Here is a 25139-nt window from a genome sequence, read left to right as displayed (position 1 = left end):
TATCCGGGTCATTACATACATGTTTGTTTTTGCTGTATGCAAAAACAAATAAAAATCCTCTGATGTTGTTGATAGTAATTTAGTATTTTTCCAGTTCTGATTTAAACAGTGTATTCAGGATTCACACCTCGGTTTATGTTTCTATGACTTTTTAAAATGCGAATGTTGACTGATCATTGTTCCTATGAATTCATCAAGACAAAGTGGTGGGCTGTAAGATGAAGTGACGAAGTGCTACTGGAAAAAACTGCATCTCTACCTCTAACTGATTTTTATCAGTTCCCGTGGCTTCTCAATGCTATTTTATTGTATTTAATTTATATATTTATTATATACTTTGATGATAAGAACGCTGTTGTAAAACACGCTCCTCCTTACAAGTTAACGCGATTTCACAATTTCCTCAGCACAATATTGCTCTGGTCAGCAATACAAAATTATTTATGATCAAAGTGCGGCCAAGGTAGCTGCTATAATACCAATTCAAGTAAAATAAGTAGTCCTATTTACTTATTATTGATCAACTCATTTGTTTTTGTGAGTTTTAAGTTCATCTTGAGCTGTATGAGAATATGTGACAATGTTGACAATTTATGTATTGTGATCGTAACTGTAATATATGCTTTAAAGATTCTGTGTGAAGCAAAATATAAGCTTTCAGTTCTGGGGCAACCTGATAGCCATGCCAGCAGGGCATATACCACATGAGCGCATGTACTTTTAAGGAGGGATTCCTCTGGTTTGACTCCCTACCAGCCTGGACCCTCGCTGCATATCACTCTCCTTTCCCCCCTCTTTCCCCACATTTTCTGTTTCTCTCCACTGCATATATCAAATAAATTGACCAAAAAAAAAAAAAAGACAAAAAAAGAAAAAGAATCTTTAGAGGTTTTGCAGTGCTGGGTTCTCCCTGTGGTTGATATGTTATTGTGGGCAGAAATTTGTGGTACTGTAAACTGAATTTGAATAAGTGATGGGAAGTACAGCTCTTTTCAGAGAGCCGGTTCTTTTGACTCGGCTCCCAAAGAAGAGCCGGCTCTTTCGGCTCCCAAACGGCTCCTAATTTAGTATTATTTGTAGCCTCATATTTTAGCCTAACCGGCTGAAGCACCTGCCCTTTTGTCCCTTGATGCCCAAAGCGCCCTTTTGTCCAAGTTGTTTTTTTTAAAAAAAAATAAATTTTATTTAATTTTGTTTTTTTTTAATTTGTAAGTGTGTGTGTGTGTGTGTAGAAGTATTTGAAGCCCAAAATAATAAATAAATAAAATGAATAATAATTCAGATCTACCCTCGGTCGGTCACATGATCCACGTAGACATCCATCACTGCCCTGACGTGCCCAGACACCCCGTAGCTCAGCGCTAACGCCGCTAGTCCAGAAACCGGAGACCTGAGGGAGGACATCAGCAACTAATGGTCCGGTGAGGACGTTTTGCAGCGGTAGTCGTTTGTGCACGGTGTATTTTTGCAAGATAACTGACGAAGTGAAGTGAGCATCCTATGTGTGTGTCTGACTCTGCACACACCTTTCATAAGTTATAGCCGCTAGTTAACCACAGCGTGCTGAGAAGATGAAGTCTGCCAGGCTTCTTTTTGTTTCTGTATGTTTCTTTTGTCATGGGCAAAGTGCATGAGAGAGATGTATTATTTTACTGTCAGTGAGTTGCAGTGTGTTTCCTGTGTTTCTAGAGGCAATGAGGCATAGGTTATGTTATTTCACTAAAACTATGTAGCCTACATGCATATTCACATAATTTTGAACTATTGCAGTATAAATACAATAACAATAATAATTACAAGAATTTGAATTGTGATTTTCTCAACCTCTCATTTAAAGATATCAGTGCTTGTTTATAACATTTGGATATATAGACAAATATAATATGCATAAATATAAAATATATAACTTTTGTACCTTTGCTGTCATGCGCAAAGTGGATAGTCAAACTGAATAAAAGCACAAATACATTTAAATACATGATTTCTGTATCATTTAGTTTTTTATTTTTATTTTTTATTTTTTTGCTTTATTATTAGCAGTACAAATAATAAAGGGCAGATTATGAATCAGTGCCATGGAGCAAATCTGTGGCTATGCAGTATATGTCTCGAAAAAGTATGAAATTTAAAAACCATGATGGCTACATCAGGGTTTGAACCACTGACCTTCCAATCAGCAGGCCAGAGGCTTAACCATTGCACCACTGTTTCCATATTACAGTTGCAATGAATATGGGTTTCTACAATTCAGCCAGTTATATTGTAAGGTATGTTTCTGTATGGTGTTTCAAATTCGTGTTCCATGTGCCCCCCTTTAACTTTGAGCACCTGCCCATCCAAAGGTCTCTGCACGGCCCTGGTGTCTCCTCTATCATCTTCACCAGGTAGGGGAAGACTGAGACCTTGGCCTGCCACCAGCTCGGTGGGTAATCTTCTTGTGGGATGAGGGGTTCTTCAAGATCTGATCTCACCTCCATTGCAGCATCAGTTGTAGGATTTCTTCTTGCAGCAGCTCTTCCATCAAACAGCCTACACACAGCAGAAGTTTGTAGCTCCTCCTCCACTTGGCCTTCTAATGGTGGAGGTGGCTGGCTGCTGGGATGCATTTTGCTGCTGCCACACTTATTCTCGGAAGTGTCTCACCAACAGCTCTGTTGTCACTGAAGGCAAGCTTCTTAAATCTAACGTGGTTTCTGCGAGGACAGTGTTAAACTCCATACGGAGATCAAAACAAAGTTCTGCCGTGAGCAGAGCTGACTGACTGAGTGAAAGCTGAGAAATGAAAGGAAAAAAAGTTGGGAGTCGATTCTTACTCGATGAGAGTTGGCTCTTGTGATTCACTACAAAGCATGGACTCTTAGAGCGACATCTTTTGCGCATGACACATCACTGCCGTTCATCTGTTGTGAAGAAGGAGACTGCATGGAAAATACCCTTAGTTAACCACATCCAGTTCAGCTTCCTCTGAAAGGACAAACCAAGTCTTTCAGCAGTTTATTATTCTGTCTTTAGTATTCAGAGGTTCCATTTCTTCTATTTGACTTCATTTCTGCTGTCGTTGTATAATTACAATACAGAGTACATGTTGCTATTTTTTTTAATTGCTAGTAATTAAATTAAATTAATTGCATGGCAATCACAATGACAATGGCTGACAGTGCAACACTATGTACACTCAGAACATTGACATAGCCACTGGTCACAAACCTGTGAGCCTGTCAGTCTTCTCTGGATTGGTACCAGCCTTGCACCTGAATCTCTGCATGGTACTGGAGAAAATTATCTTTATGTCTGAATGCTGCAGGTCCTCCATCACACCTGTGATGAGGCTTGAGACATCGTCACGTCATTCTCACTGCAGTGGATGAGGAGGACATTGGGTGCTGTTTTTCCTCACAAGGACAATGAAGAAGAAGACTCTTCCACATTAAACAGCCGCTTCTGAATGTTCATGCTCTCTGTAGCTCTCAGCCTACATTGGACATAGCTGCCTCCAATGATGCTGTAACAGTGAGAGAAAGATTTACAAACGTTCTTTAATTCTAACTGCAGTTACTGTTGTCAACATTAAATATAAGAGTGTACACACTGGTGTGAATATAGTTCAATAGAAAGTGGGATATTTTTGTCCAAAAGAACATTTCACTGCCTCAGATGAACAATAAAATGTATTCTTTTTAAAAAAATTCTATTTTAATGTATCATAATGAAAGTTATAGAGACAAAGGAACAGGAACAGCACTGACTCCACAGTTTCTGACAATATATTGTTCCCTCAGCTCAGCCGTACAAAAACAGTTTGCTGTACTGTTTTACATTAAATGGCAGCAAAAAAGTAATCATTACCTCTGTGGTTCAGTGTGGATGTGCAAGGCATGGTGGGTAACCCTCAGTTACTGTTTGTGAAAGAGAAAGAATATTCAAGAGGTTTAATTGTTGCATGCACAGAAAACTAGACAGTTACACTGTACAATGAAATTCTTACTTTTCTGTTTCTCCTTAACTAAATGTACACAATGTAGACAAAACTAAAGCAAGTCTAAATAAATGATCGTGCTTAAATGGTCATCATGCTAAACAGTGGTCATGAAGTGCACTGTGCATTTGTAAACTTTGGTTTCAAAAAACTGACTATGGCAGTGGTAAAGTGATTACAGTAGTGATTATAAAGAGCATGCTGCATTGAGGTGTAGCAGACTAAGGAGCAGAACATTCCAGAGCAACACACAGAGAATCCGGAGACCTTTCCCAAAGCTGTAAATTTGGCAAGAAACCATTTCAGAAGACAGCTAACCCAAAACTCACTTCCCAATGGAACATCTGCTGATCGCTTGCTAACTACTAAAGAACCTCTCATGGCTCTCTTGGAGACAACAGGACATCTACCTCCACCAGAATCTGAAAGGGGTCATAAAGTGTCAACTGTGAGGAGAACAACACCTCTGGAGAAGAGGATTGGCATTCTTCTGAGTGACCTTCTGATCTCCCTACCTAACACACAGAACCTGGTATGCAGGAATTAACTAAACAGTTTATAAATCAGAACATCAAGGAAATGCAGCATCACCGCAGTGACGATCTGGACTCAGTCTCTGATACTAGGTTGATCAGGACCAGTATAGAAGAAGAACACATCGAATCTGAAGTGTTTGTGGAGAAGCATACATAAGGGACAAACACCTCATTTTCTCTGTCACAGACCCAGCCATAAAGGCACAAAGAGGCTTCTTACTCTAAGCATATATATTTCCTAGGTCTTATTTTTCTCATTATTGAATATTTTCAATTCAATTTTATTTATATAGCGCCAATTACAGTCAAATTGTCTCGAGACGCTTTACAGAACCCATATGCCTGACCCCCAGAGGAAGCCAAAAGGCGACAGTGGCAAGGAAAACACCCCTTTACAGGGAAAAAAACCTCGAGCAGAACCCGGCTCTTTATGTGGGGGACCCATCTGCCTGCTGGCCGGGCGGGTTGAGAGGGACAGAAGAGGTAGAGGGTTACAGGTAGAGGGTTTGAGGTGGAGGTAGAGGGATAGAGGTAGAGAGGTGGGGGGGGGGACACAAGGACCATAAAACACACAGTTTGACACATGCATGATAAGACAGATGATACATGCAAAGTACAACTAACATGAAAACTGATTATAGTTTACTACTATGGTGTACGGCTCTGGCATTAAATATACTACATATATAGCTGGTGGCAAATTCAAAAATATGTAGATGAGCAAATCAAGTATAGTAAGGACAATGTAGAATAGATTGGTGGAAATGGGCAGCTGGAAGCAGTGGGCTGGAGGAAGGTCAGCAGCAGCATCCCACAGCTGGAGATTAGGCCAGTTGGTGGGAGAACAACCACACATCTGAAGTATCCAGCTCTGGGACCAGGGAGACTCGGAGAAAGGAGACAGGGAGAAACAGAGTGAGTGTAATGCAATAATGGTATATATAGTAAATACATAGGTAGTTGGAGAAGGGCTCAGTGCATCAAGAGAGGTCCCCCAGCAGCCTAGGCCTACAGCAGCATAACTAGGGGCAAACTAAAGGATGTCAAGAGGGGAAGTCATTGTGCAAATGAAAACACCAGCTCACCCCGTCAGGGTCCCCCAGTCATCCCTAACTATAAGCTTTGTCAAAAAGGAAGGTTTTAAGCCTGGTCTTAAAAATAGAGAGGGTGTCCACCTCCCAAACCCAAACTGGGAGCTGGTTCCACAGGAGAGGCACCTGATAACTGAAGGCCCTGCCTCCCATTCTACTTTTAGAGATTCTAGGAACCACAATTAAGCCTGCAGTCTGAAAGCGAAGAGTTCTGCTAGGATAATATGGTACTATCAGGTCTTTAAGATATGATGGAGATTGGTTGTTAAGAGCTTTATATGTCAGAAGAAGGATTTTGAATTCTAGATTTAACAGGAAGCCAATGAAGAGAAACCAGTATAGGAGAAATATGATCTCTCTTGCTAACTCCTGTCAGTACTGTGGCTGCAGCATTTTGGATCAACTGTAGATGTCTGAGAGAGCTTTTTGGACAACCTGATAATAAGGAATTACAGTAGTCAAGCCTAGAAGTAACAAATGCATGGACTAGTTTTTCTGCATCACTCTGAGACAGGATGTTCCTGATTTTCACAATATTTCTCAGGTGGAAAAAGGAAGTCCTACAGATTTGTTTTATGTGTGAGTTTGACATGTCCTGGTCAAAGATAACGCCGAGATTCCTCACGGTAGTACTGGATGCCAATGTAATGCCATCCAGAGTAACTATATGCTTTGAAAGCAATTTTCTAAGATTTTAGGGGCCAAATACAATGACTTCAGTCTTGTCTGAATTTAGTAGTAGGAAATTATAGGTCATCCAGGTCTTTATGTCCTTAAGACAATCCTACAGTCTGGCTAGCTGTTTAGTTTCATCTGGCTTCATAGATAAATACAATTGAGTGTCGTCAGCGTAACAATGGAAATTAATACAGTGCTTCCTAATAATATTGCCTAAGGGAAGCATGTATAATGTGATCAGTATTGGTCCTAAGACAGAATCCTGAGGAAGTCCATGATTAACCCTAGTATGCTCAGAAGAGTCATTATTGACATGCACAAACTGGAACCTGTCTGATAAGTAGGATTTAAACCAGTCCAGTGCTGTCCCTTTAATGCCAATAGAATGTTCTAGTCACTGTAATAAAAGTTTGTGGTCGATTGTATCGAATGTTGCACAAAGGTCCAACAAAATAGGTATAGAGACCAGTCCATTATCTGACGCTATGAGAAGGTCGTTAGTAACTTTCACCAGAGCTGTTTCTGTGCTATGATGCACTCTGAAGCCTGACTGAAACTCTTCAAACAAGCTATTCCTTTGTAAATGTTCACATAATTGATTTGCAACTGTTCTTTCTAGAATTTTAGAGAGAAATGGGAGGTTGGAAATTGGTCTATAGTTGGCTAAAACATCTGGATCTAGAGTGGGCTTTTTAAGTAAAGGTTTGATTACAGCAACCTTAAAAGCCTGTGGTACATAGCCTGTTACTAGAGAGAGATTAATCAAATCTAACATTGAGGAATTAATTAAACGTAGAGCCTCCTTGTATTTAGTTGGGATAGGATCTAAAAGGCATGTTGATGGTTTGGATGTAGATACTATTGAAATTAGTTCAGAGAGATGTATGGGAGTGAAAAATTCTAAATATCCATCTGGTCTTACAGCCAATTCTAAAGCATCTGTACTCGATGATACATCTGTGAAATTTGTAGGAAGGGCCAGATTAATTTTTTCTCTAATCGTAATAATTTTATTTGTAAAGAAGCTCATGAAGTCGTTACTGCTCAAAGCTAAAGGAATACAAGGTTCAACAGAGCTCTGACTCTTTGTCAGCCTGGCTGCAGTGCTGAAGAGAAACCTGGGGATGTTCTTGTTTTCCTCTATTAAAGATGAATAATATGTTGTCCTGGCATTACAAAGAGCTTTTTTTTTTAAATTACTAGACTAGTTTTCCAAGCTACATAAACTTCCTCTAAATTAGTGGAATACCACTTCCTTTCTAGCTTTCGGAACGCCAGCTTTAAAGTCCGCAGCTGGGAATTATACCAAGGAGCAGCTCCTCTCTGGGATAGAACTTTCTTTTTTACAGGTGCAACACTATCAAGTGTTGTACGCAGTGAGGCTGCAGCATTTCCGGGGTGAACCGATGGATTAAACGTGGCAGCCACGCTTGTGGAGAACCAGGTGTCCGGAGCAGGTGGCACAGACAGGGCAGTATCCAGACTAGGAGAGGACACAAAAACACAAGTTACCGAGAGTTGCAGGAGAAGGAGGCTGGAGTAAACCAGTGCAGAGACTGACTGTGGATCTTTCACAGTCCAGCACAGACTAAGGCCTTGTCCACACGTAGCCGGGTATCTCACAAAACGAAGATATTTTTCTACGATTCGGCCTATCATCCACACGAAAACGCAGATTTATGTAATCAAAAACGATTCTTTTTAAAAACTCCGACCAAAGTGAAGATTTGTAAATTCTCCGTTTTATGCGTCTGCATGTGGACATCAGTAACCGGGGTTTGCGTTTCGAAACGTCACCGCCTGCGACAAAATATGTTCTTACGTCACATATGCGACCTGTGTTTACATTCGGTAACAGTATAGATGCTCGCACAAGGTTTTGGGCGCTGTTTCTTGTACAGGCGCTTTTTACTTGCTTGTTTTTACAAGCCCAGATACTGCTCCACATTCAACAACACAGGCAAAGGACGACGTTAAGGACGGTTATTCTTACTCTGATTGGATAGGATTTGGGGAACTACTGCCACCTAAAGGTCCGGCATGCTTATGAATGTGCTTAAAAACGCACTTATGCGGTTAGGTGTGGATGAAGTTTTTTTTCTAAAAACGAGGTGGTGTGTACGTAAGTTTTTTTCTAGACGGAGGGGGCAGGATATTCGGTTTTACAAAAACCCTGCTACGTGTGGACAAGGCCTAATGAGTGATGTCAGGTTATATTGTAGACAGGGTGACTTCTGATTGGATAATTCCACCTGCTCCCATTTCTGCTGCTGCTGATTAGTGATTGATGTCACCTGCCACCACAGCCTCTGCCAAGAACACCTGGGAACAGAAGAGGGAGGGGATAAAACAGAGAGACCTATCTGAGGCCTGCAGCAGCAGGCCTGACATTTTGATGATGAGACTAATGAATACAAGTAGATTTGATGAACTAATGATTATTGAACCTGAGATATTCTTGATAAAGGTCTCTTAGGTGGCCTACATTAAATATCTAAGTGCTGCTCCTGATAAATGACTGCAATTTTAATCACAAAGTGTAGTTTCTACAATTATATGGCACAGCCGCATTAGGCTACACATTTTTGCTACATATTATAATTCTATGTATGAGGCTATTTCTGCAGCCACTATTAATTACAGAGGTAAGCAGTTATACATTATGTGTGTGTATATACAGTGGGGATCGAAAGTTTGGGCACCCCAGGTAAAAACTTGTATTAATGTGCATAAAGAAGCCAAGGAAAGATGGAAAAATCTCCAAAAGGCATCAAATTACAGATGAGACATTCTTATAACATGTCAAAAAAAGTTAGATTTTATTTCCATCATTTACACTTTCAAAATAACAGAAAACACAATAATGGCGTCTGCAAAAGTTTGGGCACCTGCAGAGTTAATACATTGTTCTGCCCCCTTTGGCAAATATCACAGCTTGTAAACGCTTTTTGTAGCCAGCTAAGAGTCTTTCAGTTCTTGTTTGAGGTATCTTCGCCCACTCTTCCTTACAAAAGTCTTCCAGTTCTTTGAGATTTCTGGGCTGTCTGTCACACACTGCTCTTTTAAGGTCTATCCATAGATTTTCGATAATGTTGAGGTCAGGAGATTGTGAAGGCCATGGCAAAACCTTCAGTTTACGCCTCTTGATGTAATCCACCATGGATTTTGAGGTGTGTTTAGGATCATTATCCATTTGTAGAAGCCATCCTGTCTTTAACTTCAGCTTTTTCACAGATGGCATCAAGTTAGCGTCCAAAATTTGCTGAAATTTTATTGAATCCATTTTTCCTTCTACTCGTGAAATGTTCCCTGTGCCAATACAACCCCAAAGCATGATTGATCCACCCCCATGCTTAACAGTTGGACAGAGGTTCTCTTCATTAAATTCTGTGCCCTTTCTTCTCCAAACGTACCTTTGCTCATTGCGGCCAAAAAGTTCTATTTTAACCTCATCGGTCCACAGAACTTGTTTCCAAAATGCATCAGGCTTGTCTATATGTTCGTTTGCAAACTTCAAACGCTGATTTTTGTGGTGAGGACGCAGAAGAGGTTTTCTTCTGATGACTCTTCCATGAAGACCATATTTGTACAAGTATCTCTTTGTAGTGGAATAATGTACCACAACTCCAGTGTCTGCCAGATCTTTCTGGAGAGATCGTGCAGTCAAACGTGGGTTTTGACTTGCTTTTCTCACAATCCTCTGAGCTGTTCTGTCTGATATTTTTCTTGGTCTTCCAGATCTTGCTTTAACTTCCACTGTTCCTGATGACTGCCATTTCTTAATTACATTCCGAACAGAGGATATTGGCATCTGAAAACGCTTTGCTATCTTCTTATAGCCTTCTCCTGCTTTGTGAGCGCCAACTATTTTCGGTTTCAGTGTTCGAGACAACTGCTTAGAAGAACCCATGGTGCTGATTGTTGGGGTAAGGTCAGATGAATCTGGGCATTTAAAAACTTTGAGATTGACATCACCTGGTCTTTCCAGACGATGATTGTGAACAATCCATGACACTGTCAGGTCTCAGCTTTCCAAAGGGGGCGGTGCATGCTATTAACTCTGCAGGGTGCAAAAACTTTTGCAGACGCCATGATTGTGTTTTCTGTTATTTTGAAAGTGTAAATGATGGAAATAAAATCTAACTTTTTTTGACATGTTATAAGAATGTCTCATCTGTAATTTGATGCCTTTTGGAGATTTTTCCATCTTTCCTTGGCTTCTTTATGCACATTAATACAAATTTATACCTGGGGTGCCCAAACTTTCGATCCCCACTGTAGAGTTCCGTGATAGTCCAGTTCAGTGTGAGTGTGTAAGAGCCTGATAGCCTGTGGGACAAACTGTTAATTGACCTAGTTCTTCTGGATTTCACACTTCTGAAGCAGTTGCCTGATGGCAGAAGGGTGAAGAGGCTGTGTTGGGGTTGTGATCTGTCCCTGATGATCTTGCCGCTCTTCTGAGGACCCTGGTCTGTAAGGTGTTCCTGAGTGTGGGGAAGGCTGGACCAGAGGTGAGCTGGGCTGTTTTAATCACTTGCTGGAGAGCTGTGCAGTTGCCTTACCACACAGTGATGGAGTTGCTCAGGACACTCTCGATTCTACTCATGTAGAAGTTACACAGAATTTTGTCTTGCATGCCAAACTTCCTCAGTCTTCTCAGAAAATACTGCTGCTGCTGGACCTTTTTTATGGTGTTGTGTGTGTGTTTTGATACCAGGTGAGATCCTCGCTGATGTGGACACTGAGGAACTTCAAGGTTTTCACCCTGTCCACCTCAGTCTCACCTATGTATATTGGTATGTGCAGCTTTGCCCTCATTTCCTTGGTCTGCTCTGCAATAAGGGAAAGATTGTTGACCTGACATTAGGCAAACAGATCTGCCACATCTCTTCTGTATGCTGTCTCATCCCCCACAGTGATCATTCCCATCACTGTTGTGTCATCAGCGAATCTTATGATGCTTATGTTACTCTGGGAGGCAATAGAGTCATGCGTGGAGAGTGTGTACAGCAAGAGGCTCAGCACCACAGCTCTGGGGGTCCCTATGCTCACAGTTCTCTTGCTGGATGTGCAACTGCTGATTCTGACTAACTGAAGAAAGTTCTGCACTCAGCTGCAGAATGCAGGTGTCAGTCTGAGGGTTCAGAGCTTATCACAGAGTTTGTGTGGAATGACCATATTGAATGCTGAACTGTAGTCAATAAACAGCAAGAGTACAGCCAGCTGCGCTGTAAGCCATGAATGAAGTATATGTTCATACTGTGGTTTGGCATTTCACCATTTCCATTGTAATTTATACTTTTCAGTAAAATTAATATTGCACTGCAGATTCAGCTCCCTCTCTTCATAATACACACTCATCTTGACTGTTAAGTATTTACACTTCACTGTAAGCACCAACACATTGTTTAGTCTCAAGCAAGCATAAGTTATGGCAACTGGACTAACCTCGTGTGAGTCGAAAACGTTTCACCTCTCATCCAAGAGGCTTCTTCAGTTCTGAAAGCCTGGTGGGGAGTACCAGATATTTATCCACCAGGAGGGTGGTGGCAAAAAAAAAAAAACAAGTGGACAAAGACCCGAAACCAACAGACTCGTTAGGTGTTAATGTGAGTCGTTAGCCTTTGATGGGCGGTCGTTACCCCTCCCAGCCCTCTAGGAGGGTGGTTGGGGGTCACCTGACTGCAAGTGGGACAGATGGCTGCACCTCCTTGGGAGGGCTCTAAGAACGGCGTTGTAAGTGGGAGACAAGTGGTGTCTGAGGCCCCCTCCTCTGTTCAAAGATGGCCGTTCTAGTTTGACATGAATGGCTTCTTTTACCCCTCTCTCAAACCATCTGTCCTCTCTGGCTAGAATGCGCACCTTGTGGTCATCAAAGGAGTGCCCCTTCTCCTTGAGGTGGAGGTGGACTGCTGAGTCCTGGCCTGTGGTCGTGGCCCTCCTGTGTTGTGCCATGCGCTTGTGTAATGGCTGCTTAGTCTCTCCAATGTACAGGTCAGAGCATTCCTCATTGCACTGCACTGCGTACACCACATTGCTCTGTTTCTCCCTTGGAATTTTGTCCTTGGGATGGACCAGCTTTTGCCTCAGAGTGTTGCTGGGCTTGAAGTGTACTGGGATCTGGTGGGTGTTAAAGATCCTCCTGAGTTTCTCTGAAATTCCTGCCACATAGGGGATGACAATGTTGTTTCTCTTTTTGTGGTCCTCGTCTTTCTTATCCTCCCTGCGCTTTTTTGCTGTTTTGATAAAAGCCCAGTTTGGATAGCCACAAGTTTGAAGAGCAGAGTGAATATGTTTGTGTTCCCTTCTTTTTCCATCCGCTTCTGATGGGATGTTCTGTGCTCTGTGCTTTAAGGTACGGATCACCCCCAACTTGTGTTCTAGTGGGTGGTGTGAATCAAACAGGAGGTACTGGTCTGTGTGAGTGGGTTTTCTGTAGACCTCAATGTTGAGTTCCCCATTGGTTTCAATGCGTACCACGCAATCTAGAAACGCCAGACAGTTGTCTTGGACATCCTCTCTTGTGAACTTGATGTTTTTACCCACCGAGTTGAGGTGTTCTGTGAAAGGTTCGACCTCACCCTTCCTGATGGTGACCCATGTGTCATCCACATATCTGAACCAGTGCCTCGGGGAGTGGCCACTGAATGTTCTCAGTGCCACAATCTCCATTTCTTCCATGTACAGGTTAGCTACAATGGGGGATACAGGGGATCCCATGGCACAGCCGTGTTTTTGCCTGTAGAAACCATTGTTGTACTGGAAATAAGTGGTGCTGAGGCAAAGGTTAAGGAGGTCACACACCTGTTCGGGGGAGAGGTTGGTCCTCTCAGACAGAGAGTTGTCAAGCAACAGTTTTCTCTTTACTGTCTGTATTGCATCTCCAGTGGGAATGCAAGTAAAAAGCGAAGTCACGTCATATGAAACCATAGTTTCCTCAGGGTCTAAGCTGATTTTTCTGACCTTGTTTGTAAAGTCCATCGAGTTCCTTATGTGGTGGGGGGTGTCCCCCACCAATGGGGAAAGGATGGTGGCAAGATACTTACAACGCCGTTCTTAGAGCCCTCCCAAGGAGGGTGCAGCCATCTGTCCCACTTGCAGTCAGGTGACCCCCAACCACCCTCCTAGAGGGCTGGGAGGGGTAACGACCGCCCATCAAAGGCTAACGACTCACATTAACACCTAACGAGTCTGTTGGTTTCGGGTCTTTGTCCACTTGTTTTTTTTTTTTTTTCCACCACCCTCCTGGTGGATAAATATCTGGTACTCCCCACCAGGCTTTCAGAACTGAAGAAGCCTCTTGGATGAGAGGTGAAACGTTTTCGACTCACACGAGGTTAGTCCAGTTGCCATAACTTATGCTTGCTTGAGACTTATCATGACCTGGATGACTGAGAACATCCACAGATTTAACACATTGTTTAATTCAACAATTTATTAAATACTTTTAAACACCAATAATGTAGCTTTTAAAGCACAATAAAAGTATAAATGAACCCTTTGCCCTAAATGTGTTGTTTTTATACCGCATATCTGCTATATATTTTAACGATACCAACTTGTACAGTAGTATAGTTACACAACAACTACAGAGATAAAGTCAAAGGCATGAAATAGAACCTATAACTACTAAGACAGAGGACAATAAACTGTGGAAAAAGTTTGTCTGTCATTTCAACAGACAAAGTGGAACTGGAAGCAGTTAACTGAGGAGATTGTCCATGCAGCCTCCATCTTCACAACCAGATGAATAATGGCAGCAGGTGAGAAATTCCTTATGTTGGTACACTTTAGTGAAGACGTGGTGATCACTGTGAATTATATACAGTATATATAGCAGCATGTCAGAATCAGTGCATGACTGCTTCAGCAGAGGACTTGTGTATGAACTTATAATGAGTGAGCAAATGCCTACATGAAAAATAAACTTCTATATATTGTGTATTATACATAAGAACACATCTAACTTTATGTACCATTATCAATTTGTGAATAAACAGTAGCTGTAAATAGAAACTCTAATGTACACTACTGTTCAAAAGTTTGGGGTCACTTAGAAATGGCCTTATTTTTGAAAGAAAAGCAGTTTCAATGAAGATGAGATTAAATCAATCGGAAATACAGTGTAGACATTGTTAATGTGGTAAATGACTATTCTAGCTGGAAATGATTTTAAATAAAATATCTACATAGGGGTACAGATGCCCATTTCCAGCAACCATCACTCCTATGTTCTAATGGTACAATGTGTTTAAAGGCTAATTGATAATTAGAAAACCCTTGTGCAATTATGTTAGCATATGAACAAAAGTGTGAGTTTTCATGGAAAACATGAAATTGTCGTTGTGACTCCAAACTTTTGAATGGTATGTATGTATGTATGTATGTATGTATGTGATATGCATGTGCAGTATATATATATATATTTCTATGTGGTTGTGTATCGGCATGCGTGTGTCTATTGCTCTATGTAGCCACCATGCTTGTATGTGCACAGAAATTATTAACTTCAACACATGAACTAATGTTCTGATGTCAGAATTCTCAGCTGCAATTAAATGAAAGTGTCTGTATGTAAATTATGTAAGGTCTTTGTGAGATCAACAATTTTTCTGGAGTGTCAAAAAGCACTTCAACATTTGCTATAGAGACTCCAGAATGGTTGTGTGTGCGTGTGTGTGTGTGTGTGTGTGTGTGTGTGTGTGTGTGTGTGTGTGTGTGTGTTGAAATGAACTTGAAATCTAGTCACCACTAATCTAACAGTGCTATCATATAATTTCATTCCAGTAATTAATCCAGAACTGTGACTGATATTTATTTAGTATCTGATATTCGTTTTAAAAATGTACTTGTTTTTACTTAGTCAAAACAAATGGTACATGATCCACATGGCTTTAACAATAATCTTTTACAGACAATAATAATTTGGTATGAAAAACCACAATATTGAAGAGGAATATTAAGAAATTGCTTACATAACTAAATACAACATTTGTGGAATAGTTATGACTTAAATTAATATTTTTTTAAGCTTTTAGACAATGTATCATTTCATTACAATTTACTTACTACAATTTATGCCCTGTAAATAATTATTTTGTTTACAGTAGTAGTCAGTCTTAAAACATAGTTTGGATCTGCATCACAATTGTCATGTATTTTTATTTTTGAGTTGCATTGATACAAGAACTCTCACACCAGGAGCTAAACAGATTCTTTGAGTAACATGCACACATTTCAAGAATAACTTTTATTTACATTTAACATTCTTAATATTTAAATGATTTCATCTTTTGTGTTGCAATTTTAAAACATTTGAGGCTTTCAATAGGCAAGTGGATGTAAACGCTGCAACAAATTTATTTAAGCCCCTGGCACAGGATGAAATATTAAATGAAACTCAGATCTGAATCTAAGTTCCACTTAAGGGATGATTGAGGCATTTTAGGGTTTAGGGTCTCATTGTTGACAATGTATCACCTCTTGTGGCCTGAAACTCTTTGGAGGACCTATGATCAAGGCATGTACTTCATTCCTTTCATCCTTGGTATGATATGCATATCTCTGATGTCATCATGCTGAAGTAACCAACACAAGTAACGTTCCGTCCCCATACCCCATCCACTAGTGAGAAGTGGTTTCACTTGTCGCATTTTAATGTACCATTTGTAGGACTGCTCTGGCACTGCATGATGCCTGAGGGCATCTTGTACCACTTCAGGGGTTGAATGGCGTTCACCAAGACCCACAGTCTCACCCAGCCCCAGCAAAAGGTCAGCAGCTTTGGCTTTGCACCGTCCAGTGCCCTTCACGTATGCCTGGTAGAAGGGAACTCCTAGATGGTCCATCTCGGTCAGCCACACAGCGCCACCAAATTTTTCTATCAAAATCCGCTCTCCTTTGCGAGTCAGTTTTCTGCCCAAATGGGGCTGGCCATCTTGTACCCACTCTAAGCAGTCAGCAGAGGGCATCATTGGAATGGCCTGGTCGAGAGGGATTCTGGGTAGTGCTATTTTTCCATCCAGCTTACTCAGCATAGCTGTGGCATGTGTAAGGGTCCCAGCAGTATTCAGAATAATATCTGAGTGTCTCTTCAGCATGGACTTGGTGAGATGAACCAGGTATCCCTCTGCTATGGAAATGGCATTGTCCATGTCACCCAACAATTCACACTCCACGTGGTAGAACTGGTTCAAGTGTGTGGCGTCAGGATCTTCTCCTCTAAAGCTGGGAGATATGTAGTAGGTCCCTGGTAGGTTATCCTGGAAGCGAAGAAAGTATTCAAGCACAAATTGCATTGAGTCAGCCAGGTAGACATTCTGGCCCAACAGGTTAACAGAAACTGGCTCTGAGTCAGATCCCAGGCCCATTGGTGAGGAGATGGTGTCTGTGGTGAGAGGGGTCAAAGCATAGGAGTATTGACAGAAATTGTGGAAATATTCCACTGTGCAATGGAAGAGTGTGTTTTGAATTTGGAACAGGTTGCGATACCACTGGCTCTTGATGGCAAGACTGGAGTGAGACTGAGGATCTTCCCACGAATGAGGGGGCCTGCACTGTGTAATTTTTGAGTGGATGCTTTTGAGGGCTTCAATAGCAGCAACTGGACCATCCAGTGATGACACATATCCAGGATAGCTTTGGAAGCATTCATATTGCAGCTCATCAGGTTTCGTGCCGTCTGCTGAAGGTAACAAAGGGATCAGCTTGGCATGAGCATAGTCAATCTCAAAGCCTTCAAAGATTAGTGCAACACTTGGAGTTTTCATCCCCTCTTCCAGTAATTGGGCAACTTTGTAAGTGGCTAAGATCAGTGCTTTGTAGTCAGGTGCATCCAGTTTAAAGATGTCACTGCACAGTGGCTTTCGTGGCACCACAATGGTTAGTCCAGGACTATTAGGGTATGGTGTTAGGAAAGCAACATGCTCACTGTCTTCCCATACTCTCCACTGTTGCTGCTCTCCACGCACAATACGGCTAAACAAGTCATCATCAGAAGGTTTCCCAAAAAAGTCAAAACAAAAAGGTGCATTTGGTTTTGGCAGTGCATTTCTAATCTGGGCTTGAATTTGAGCCAGTGCTTCATCATTCCAGCGTGGGCCACTTTTTGAAGTGCAGTAACCAGGATTGGAAGCGTGAAATTCCTCTTCAGCAGCAAGATGGGGCTGCCACTTTGGTTTTAAGCCATGAAGTGGGAGCAGTATGATCTGTGATGGCTGATCAGGGGTTGGATTAAAAACCAAGGCACAACGCTGGACACCTAGTTGCTTACATAGCAGATCTGACACAGCTCTTGCTCCTTGAAACATAGCAATGAAATCTGACATGTCAAAATGGAAGATGCTACCTTTCCCATTATGAGTTTTTCTTGTCAAAATGGTGGAGCCAGGGATCCAGGGACTGGGATTCAGGTAGGCAACCAGCTCATCTGTTTCCCAGATCACATTAGAGAAGCTCTTAAGGGGCCTGAGGACCTCTACACGTGAAATGCCATTAATATTTGATGCCACAAAAAACACGCCAGCATTTGCTTCAACGATGGCATCGCCTTTAGTGTTGACAGAGATTATTCCTGCACAGATCCCATTCAAATGTTCAGTCATTACCTCTCTACATGCCTGTCTAAGTCCATAGCTTTCGTTATGGTATAGACTGGCAATTTTTTGTGCAACTGTGTTCCTGAGAAAAACATCTCCATCTCCAGAGCAAGTAAGAGCTATCTTGTCATCAGCATAAATTCCTGCCCCTACTATTGCTGTATCCCCAACTCTTCCTTTCAGTTTTCCTACCAACCCACCTGTGGAGGACGCAGCAGCTAACCCATTCCAACAATCCAATGCCACAGCTCCAACTGTCTGAGGGTGATTGTTTATTGATTTAGCTCTACCACTGAGGTTTGCAATTAACTCTCTGTGACGTATATCAGTGTAGAAATACTCAGGGACAACAGGCTTCTCCTTCTTTTCTAATCCTTGCAGAAACTCTTCAGCCCCATCTCCCACAATAAGTGAATGGGAGCTCTCCTCCATGACACACCTTGCTGCTTTTATTGGGTTTTTTTACACTTTGCACACAAGCAACAGATCCTGACCTCTTTGAACTGCCATCTATAATAGTGGCTTCCATTTCATTTTTGCCATCTTTGTTAAATACTGAACCTTTACCTGCATTGAAAAGGAAGCAGTCCTCCAAAGCTTCCACTGATCTCTGAACTGCATCCAGACTTTTACCACCTTGTTGAAGTACTTGGGACCCGAGTGTTAAGGCTGTTTGTAGAGCAAATTCAATAATCCCCGTCACTTGAGTGTTCAGCATTATCTCCTCTCCAGCACCACCATGAATTACCAATGTGTAGTCTGGGCTCATGCCAGAGGAAGTGCAAACATTACTTTTGCCATTATCTGGAATGTCAGGGCAGTTTGACTTTTCTCCTTTTATTTTGTTATTTTGACCCTGTTGTAGCAGACATTCCAGGGCTCCCATTTCATTTGCAATGGCATATCTAACAGCTAGCTGCAGAACTGATTTCAAGGTGATCTTAAAGTTTTCTTGAAGCTTCTCCAGTGCTAGAGCAAAGCTGCCTTTCCCATTAAGCACAATGCGAACCTTGTCTTTCTTCCCAAGGTATGTTACCGCTAACTGATCTTGGGCATATACATTCCCTACTCCACACTCCACACTCTCCATCAGATCTGTACCAGTGAGGTACACAGAAGGACATCCAAAGGGGTTCAGGAACTTCCTCAATGGATTGTCAGATGGCAAAGACTGTCGCAGGGCAGCAAGGTGTGGCCCAACACCTTGACCACTTTTGGTGTTTCTAATGAGCCTCTTATGCTCCAAAAGTGCAACATGGAACAATCGTAGTAGATCAGTAGTGTATTCAGTTGTATTATCTGGATGAACGTGGGATGCCAAGGCACCTACTAAGTTACGAGAGTGCATGGTGAGTGAGTATGTAGGATCACAACGACCATGTTTATAGTGTCTCATATGGGTAGGTGTGACCATCAAGTGATTGGCAGCAGATTCCCCAAGAGTCTGCCTCAAAGAGAGCTGCAAAGAGAAGTTAATCCAAGCATCAAACAGGCCCTTCTGCCCTCTGAGAGTAGAAAAGACATCAGGATAGGAGGACACATCAAAAGTGAGAACTGGATGTTTTGCCCTTAAATCAGGGCTCTTTTGGAGGGTAAACCTTCAGTTTACGCCTCTTGATGTAATCCACCATGGATTTTGAGGTGTGTTTAGGATCATTATCCATTTGTAGAAGCCATCCTGTCTTTAACTTCAGCTTTTTCACAGATGGCATCAAGTTAGCGTCCAAAATTTGCTGAAATTTTATTGAATCCATTTTTCCTTCTACTCGTGAAATGTTCCCTGTGCCAATACAACCCCAAAGCATGATTGATCCACCCCCATGCTTAACAGTTGGACAGAGGTTCTCTTCATTAAATTCTGTGCCCTTTCTTCTCCAAACGTACCTTTGCTCATTGCGGCCAAAAAGTTCTATTTTAACCTCATCGGTCCACAGAACTTGTTTCCAAAATGCATCAGGCTTGTCTATATGTTCGTTTGCAAACTTCAAACGCTGATTTTTGTGGTGAGGACGCAGAAGAGGTTTTCTTCTGATGACTCTTCCATGAAGACCATATTTGTACAAGTATCTCTTTGTAGTGGAATAATGTACCACAACTCCAGTGTCTGCCAGATCTTTCTGGAGAGATCGTGCAGTCAAACGTGGGTTTTGACTTGCTTTTCTCACAATCCTCTGAGCTGTTCTGTCTGATATTTTTCTTGGTCTTCCAGATCTTGCTTTAACTTCCACTGTTCCTGATGACTGCCATTTCTTAATTACATTCCGAACAGAGGATATTGGCATCTGAAAACGCTTTGCTATCTTCTTATAGCCTTCTCCTGCTTTGTGAGCGCCAACTATTTTCGGTTTCAGTGTTCGAGACAACTGCTTAGAAGAACCCATGGTGCTGATTGTTGGGGTAAGGTCAGATGAATCTGGGCATTTAAAAACTTTGAGATTGACATCACCTGGTCTTTCCAGACGATGATTGTGAACAATCCATGACACTGTCAGGTCTCAGCTTTCCAAAGGGGGCGGTGCATGCTATTAACTCTGCAGGGTGCCCAAACTTTTGCAGACGCCATGATTGTGTTTTCTGTTATTTTGAAAGTGTAAATGATGGAAATAAAATCTAACTTTTTTTGACATGTTATAAGAATGTCTCATCTGTAATTTGATGCCTTTTGGAGATTTTTCCATCTTTCCTTGGCTTCTTTATGCACATTAATACAAATTTATACCTGGGGTGCCCAAACTTTCGATCCCCACTGTAGAGTTCCGTGATAGTCCAGTTCAGTGTGAGTGTGTAAGAGCCTGATAGCCTGTGGGACAAACTGTTAATTGACCTAGTTCTTCTGGATTTCACACTTCTGAAGCAGTTGCCTGATGGCAGAAGGGTGAAGAGGCTGTGTTGGGGTTGTGATCTGTCCCTGATGATCTTGCCGCTCTTCTGAGGACCCTGGTCTGTAAGGTGTTCCTGAGTGTGGGGAAGGCTGGACCAGAGGTGAGCTGGGCTGTTTTAATCACTTGCTGGAGAGCTGTGCAGTTGCCTTACCACACAGTGATGGAGTTGCTCAGGACACTCTCGATTCTACTCATGTAGAAGTTACACAGAATTTTGTCTTGCATGCCAAACTTCCTCAGTCTTCTCAGAAAATACTGCTGCTGCTGGACCTTTTTTATGGTGTTGTGTGTGTGTTTTGATACCAGGTGAGATCCTCGCTGATGTGGACACTGAGGAACTTCAAGGTTTTCACCCTGTCCACCTCAGTCTCACCTATGTATATTGGTATGTGCAGCTTTGCCCTCATTTCCTTGGTCTGCTCTGCAATAAGGGAAAGATTGTTGACCTGACATTAGGCAAACAGATCTGCCACATCTCTTCTGTATGCTGTCTCATCCCCCACAGTGATCATTCCCATCACTGTTGTGTCATCAGCGAATCTTATGATGCTTATGTTACTCTGGGAGGCAATAGAGTCATGCGTGGAGAGTGTGTACAGCAAGAGGCTCAGCACCACAGCTCTGGGGGTCCCTATGCTCACAGTTCTCTTGCTGGATGTGCAACTGCTGATTCTGACTAACTGAAGAAAGTTCTGCACTCAGCTGCAGAATGCAGGTGTCAGTCTGAGGGTTCAGAGCTTATCACAGAGTTTGTGTGGAATGACCATATTGAATGCTGAACTGTAGTCAATAAACAGCAAGAGTACAGCCAGCTGCGCTGTAAGCCATGAATGAAGTATATGTTCATACTGTGGTTTGGCATTTCACCATTTCCATTGTAATTTATACTTTTCAGTAAAATTAATATTGCACTGCAGATTCAGCTCCCTCTCTTCATAATACACACTCATCTTGACTGTTAAGTATTTACACTTCACTGTAAGCACCAACACATTGTTTAGTCTCAAGCAAGCATAAGTTATGGCAACTGGACTAACCTCGTGTGAGTCGAAAACGTTTCACCTCTCATCCAAGAGGCTTCTTCAGTTCTGAAAGCCTGGTGGGGAGTACCAGATATTTATCCACCAGGAGGGTGGTGGCAAAAAAAAAAAAACAAGTGGACAAAGACCCGAAACCAACAGACTCGTTAGGTGTTAATGTGAGTCGTTAGCCTTTGATGGGCGGTCGTTACCCCTCCCAGCCCTCTAGGAGGGTGGTTGGGGGTCACCTGACTGCAAGTGGGACAGATGGCTGCACCTCCTTGGGAGGGCTCTAAGAACGGCGTTGTAAGTGGGAGACAAGTGGTGTCTGAGGCCCCCTCCTCTGTTCAAAGATGGCCGTTCTAGTTTGACATGAATGGCTTCTTTTACCCCTCTCTCAAACCATCTGTCCTCTCTGGCTAGAATGCGCACCTTGTGGTCATCAAAGGAGTGCCCCTTCTCCTTGAGGTGGAGGTGGACTGCTGAGTCCTGGCCTGTGGTCGTGGCCCTCCTGTGTTGTGCCATGCGCTTGTGTAATGGCTGCTTAGTCTCTCCAATGTACAGGTCAGAGCATTCCTCATTGCACTGCACTGCGTACACCACATTGCTCTGTTTCTCCCTTGGAATTTTGTCCTTGGGATGGACCAGCTTTTGCCTCAGAGTGTTGCTGGGCTTGAAGTGTACTGGGATCTGGTGGGTGTTAAAGATCCTCCTGAGTTTCTCTGAAATTCCTGCCACATAGGGGATGACAATGTTGTTTCTCTTTTTGTGGTCCTCGTCTTTCTTATCCTCCCTGCGCTTTTTTGCTGTTTTGATAAAAGCCCAGTTTGGATAGCCACAAGTTTGAAGAGCAGAGTGAATATGTTTGTGTTCCCTTCTTTTTCCATCCGCTTCTGATGGGATGTTCTGTGCTCTGTGCTTTAAGGTACGGATCACCCCCAACTTGTGTTCTAGTGGGTGGTGTGAATCAAACAGGAGGTACTGGTCTGTGTGAGTGGGTTTTCTGTAGACCTCAATGTTGAGTTCCCCATTGGTTTCAATGCGTACCACGCAATCTAGAAACGCCAGACAGTTGTCTTGGACATCCTCTCTTGTGAACTTGATGTTTTTACCCACCGAGTTGAGGTGTTCTGTGAAAGGTTCGACCTCACCCTTCCTGATGGTGACCCATGTGTCATCCACATATCTGAACCAGTGCCTCGGGGAGTGGCCACTGAATGTTCTCAGTGCCACAATCTCCATTTCTTCCATGTACAGGTTAGCTACAATGGGGGATACAGGGGATCCCATGGCACAGCCGTGTTTTTGCCTGTAGAAACCATTGTTGTACTGGAAATAAGTGGTGCTGAGGCAAAGGTTAAGGAGGTCACACACCTGTTCGGGGGAGAGGTTGGTCCTCTCAGACAGAGAGTTGTCAAGCAACAGTTTTCTCTTTACTGTCTGTATTGCATCTCCAGTGGGAATGCAAGTAAAAAGCGAAGTCACGTCATATGAAACCATAGTTTCCTCAGGGTCTAAGCTGATTTTTCTGACCTTGTTTGTAAAGTCCATCGAGTTCCTTATGTGGTGGGGGGTGTCCCCCACCAATGGGGAAAGGATGGTGGCAAGATACTTACAACGCCGTTCTTAGAGCCCTCCCAAGGAGGGTGCAGCCATCTGTCCCACTTGCAGTCAGGTGACCCCCAACCACCCTCCTAGAGGGCTGGGAGGGGTAACGACCGCCCATCAAAGGCTAACGACTCACATTAACACCTAACGAGTCTGTTGGTTTCGGGTCTTTGTCCACTTGTTTTTTTTTTTTTTTCCACCACCCTCCTGGTGGATAAATATCTGGTACTCCCCACCAGGCTTTCAGAACTGAAGAAGCCTCTTGGATGAGAGGTGAAACGTTTTCGACTCACACGAGGTTAGTCCAGTTGCCATAACTTATGCTTGCTTGAGACTTATCATGACCTGGATGACTGAGAACATCCACAGATTTAACACATTGTTTAATTCAACAATTTATTAAATACTTTTAAACACCAATAATGTAGCTTTTAAAGCACAATAAAAGTATAAATGAACCCTTTGCCCTAAATGTGTTGTTTTTATACCGCATATCTGCTATATATTTTAACGATACCAACTTGTACAGTAGTATAGTTACACAACAACTACAGAGATAAAGTCAAAGGCATGAAATAGAACCTATAACTACTAAGACAGAGGACAATAAACTGTGGAAAAAGTTTGTCTGTCATTTCAACAGACAAAGTGGAACTGGAAGCAGTTAACTGAGGAGATTGTCCATGCAGCCTCCATCTTCACAACCAGATGAATAATGGCAGCAGGTGAGAAATTCCTTATGTTGGTACACTTTAGTGAAGACGTGGTGATCACTGTGAATTATATACAGTATATATAGCAGCATGTCAGAATCAGTGCATGACTGCTTCAGCAGAGGACTTGTGTATGAACTTATAATGAGTGAGCAAATGCCTACATGAAAAATAAACTTCTATATATTGTGTATTATACATAAGAACACATCTAACTTTATGTACCATTATCAATTTGTGAATAAACAGTAGCTGTAAATAGAAACTCTAATGTACACTACTGTTCAAAAGTTTGGGGTCACTTAGAAATGGCCTTATTTTTGAAAGAAAAGCAGTTTCAATGAAGATGAGATTAAATCAATCGGAAATACAGTGTAGACATTGTTAATGTGGTAAATGACTATTCTAGCTGGAAATGATTTTAAATAAAATATCTACATAGGGGTACAGATGCCCATTTCCAGCAACCATCACTCCTATGTTCTAATGGTACAATGTGTTTAAAGGCTAATTGATAATTAGAAAACCCTTGTGCAATTATGTTAGCATATGAACAAAAGTGTGAGTTTTCATGGAAAACATGAAATTGTCGTTGTGACTCCAAACTTTTGAATGGTATGTATGTATGTATGTATGTATGTATGTGATATGCATGTGCAGTATATATATATATATTTCTATGTGGTTGTGTATCGGCATGCGTGTGTCTATTGCTCTATGTAGCCACCATGCTTGTATGTGCACAGAAATTATTAACTTCAACACATGAACTAATGTTCTGATGTCAGAATTCTCAGCTGCAATTAAATGAAAGTGTCTGTATGTAAATTATGTAAGGTCTTTGTGAGATCAACAATTTTTCTGGAGTGTCAAAAAGCACTTCAACATTTGCTATAGAGACTCCAGAATGGTTGTGTGTGCGTGTGTGTGTGTGTGTGTGTGTGTGTGTGTGTGTGTGTGTGTGTGTGTGTGTTGAAATGAACTTGAAATCTAGTCACCACTAATCTAACAGTGCTATCATATAATTTCATTCCAGTAA

The 25139-nt window shown here is 42.0% G+C and overlaps 1 protein-coding gene across 1 annotated transcript; it reads right to left on the bottom strand.

Moving 5' to 3' along the window:
- Positions 1-15071: 15071 nt before the first annotated feature.
- LOC129347678 (uncharacterized) lies at positions 15072-19463 on the bottom strand. The gene is given in 2 exon segments (XM_055005511.1): positions 15072-18340; positions 18342-19463. Coding segments are annotated over 2 exon segments (3495 nt in total). The 5' UTR covers positions 19293-19463; the 3' UTR covers positions 15072-15796.
- Between the last annotated feature and the right edge of the window lie 5676 nt (positions 19464-25139).

Source organism: Amphiprion ocellaris, chromosome 19, assembly GCF_022539595.1.
Source record: "Amphiprion ocellaris isolate individual 3 ecotype Okinawa chromosome 19, ASM2253959v1, whole genome shotgun sequence".
Lineage (NCBI taxonomy): Eukaryota > Metazoa > Chordata > Actinopteri > Pomacentridae > Amphiprion > Amphiprion ocellaris.
This window is presented reverse-complemented; position numbering and strand designations above follow the sequence as displayed.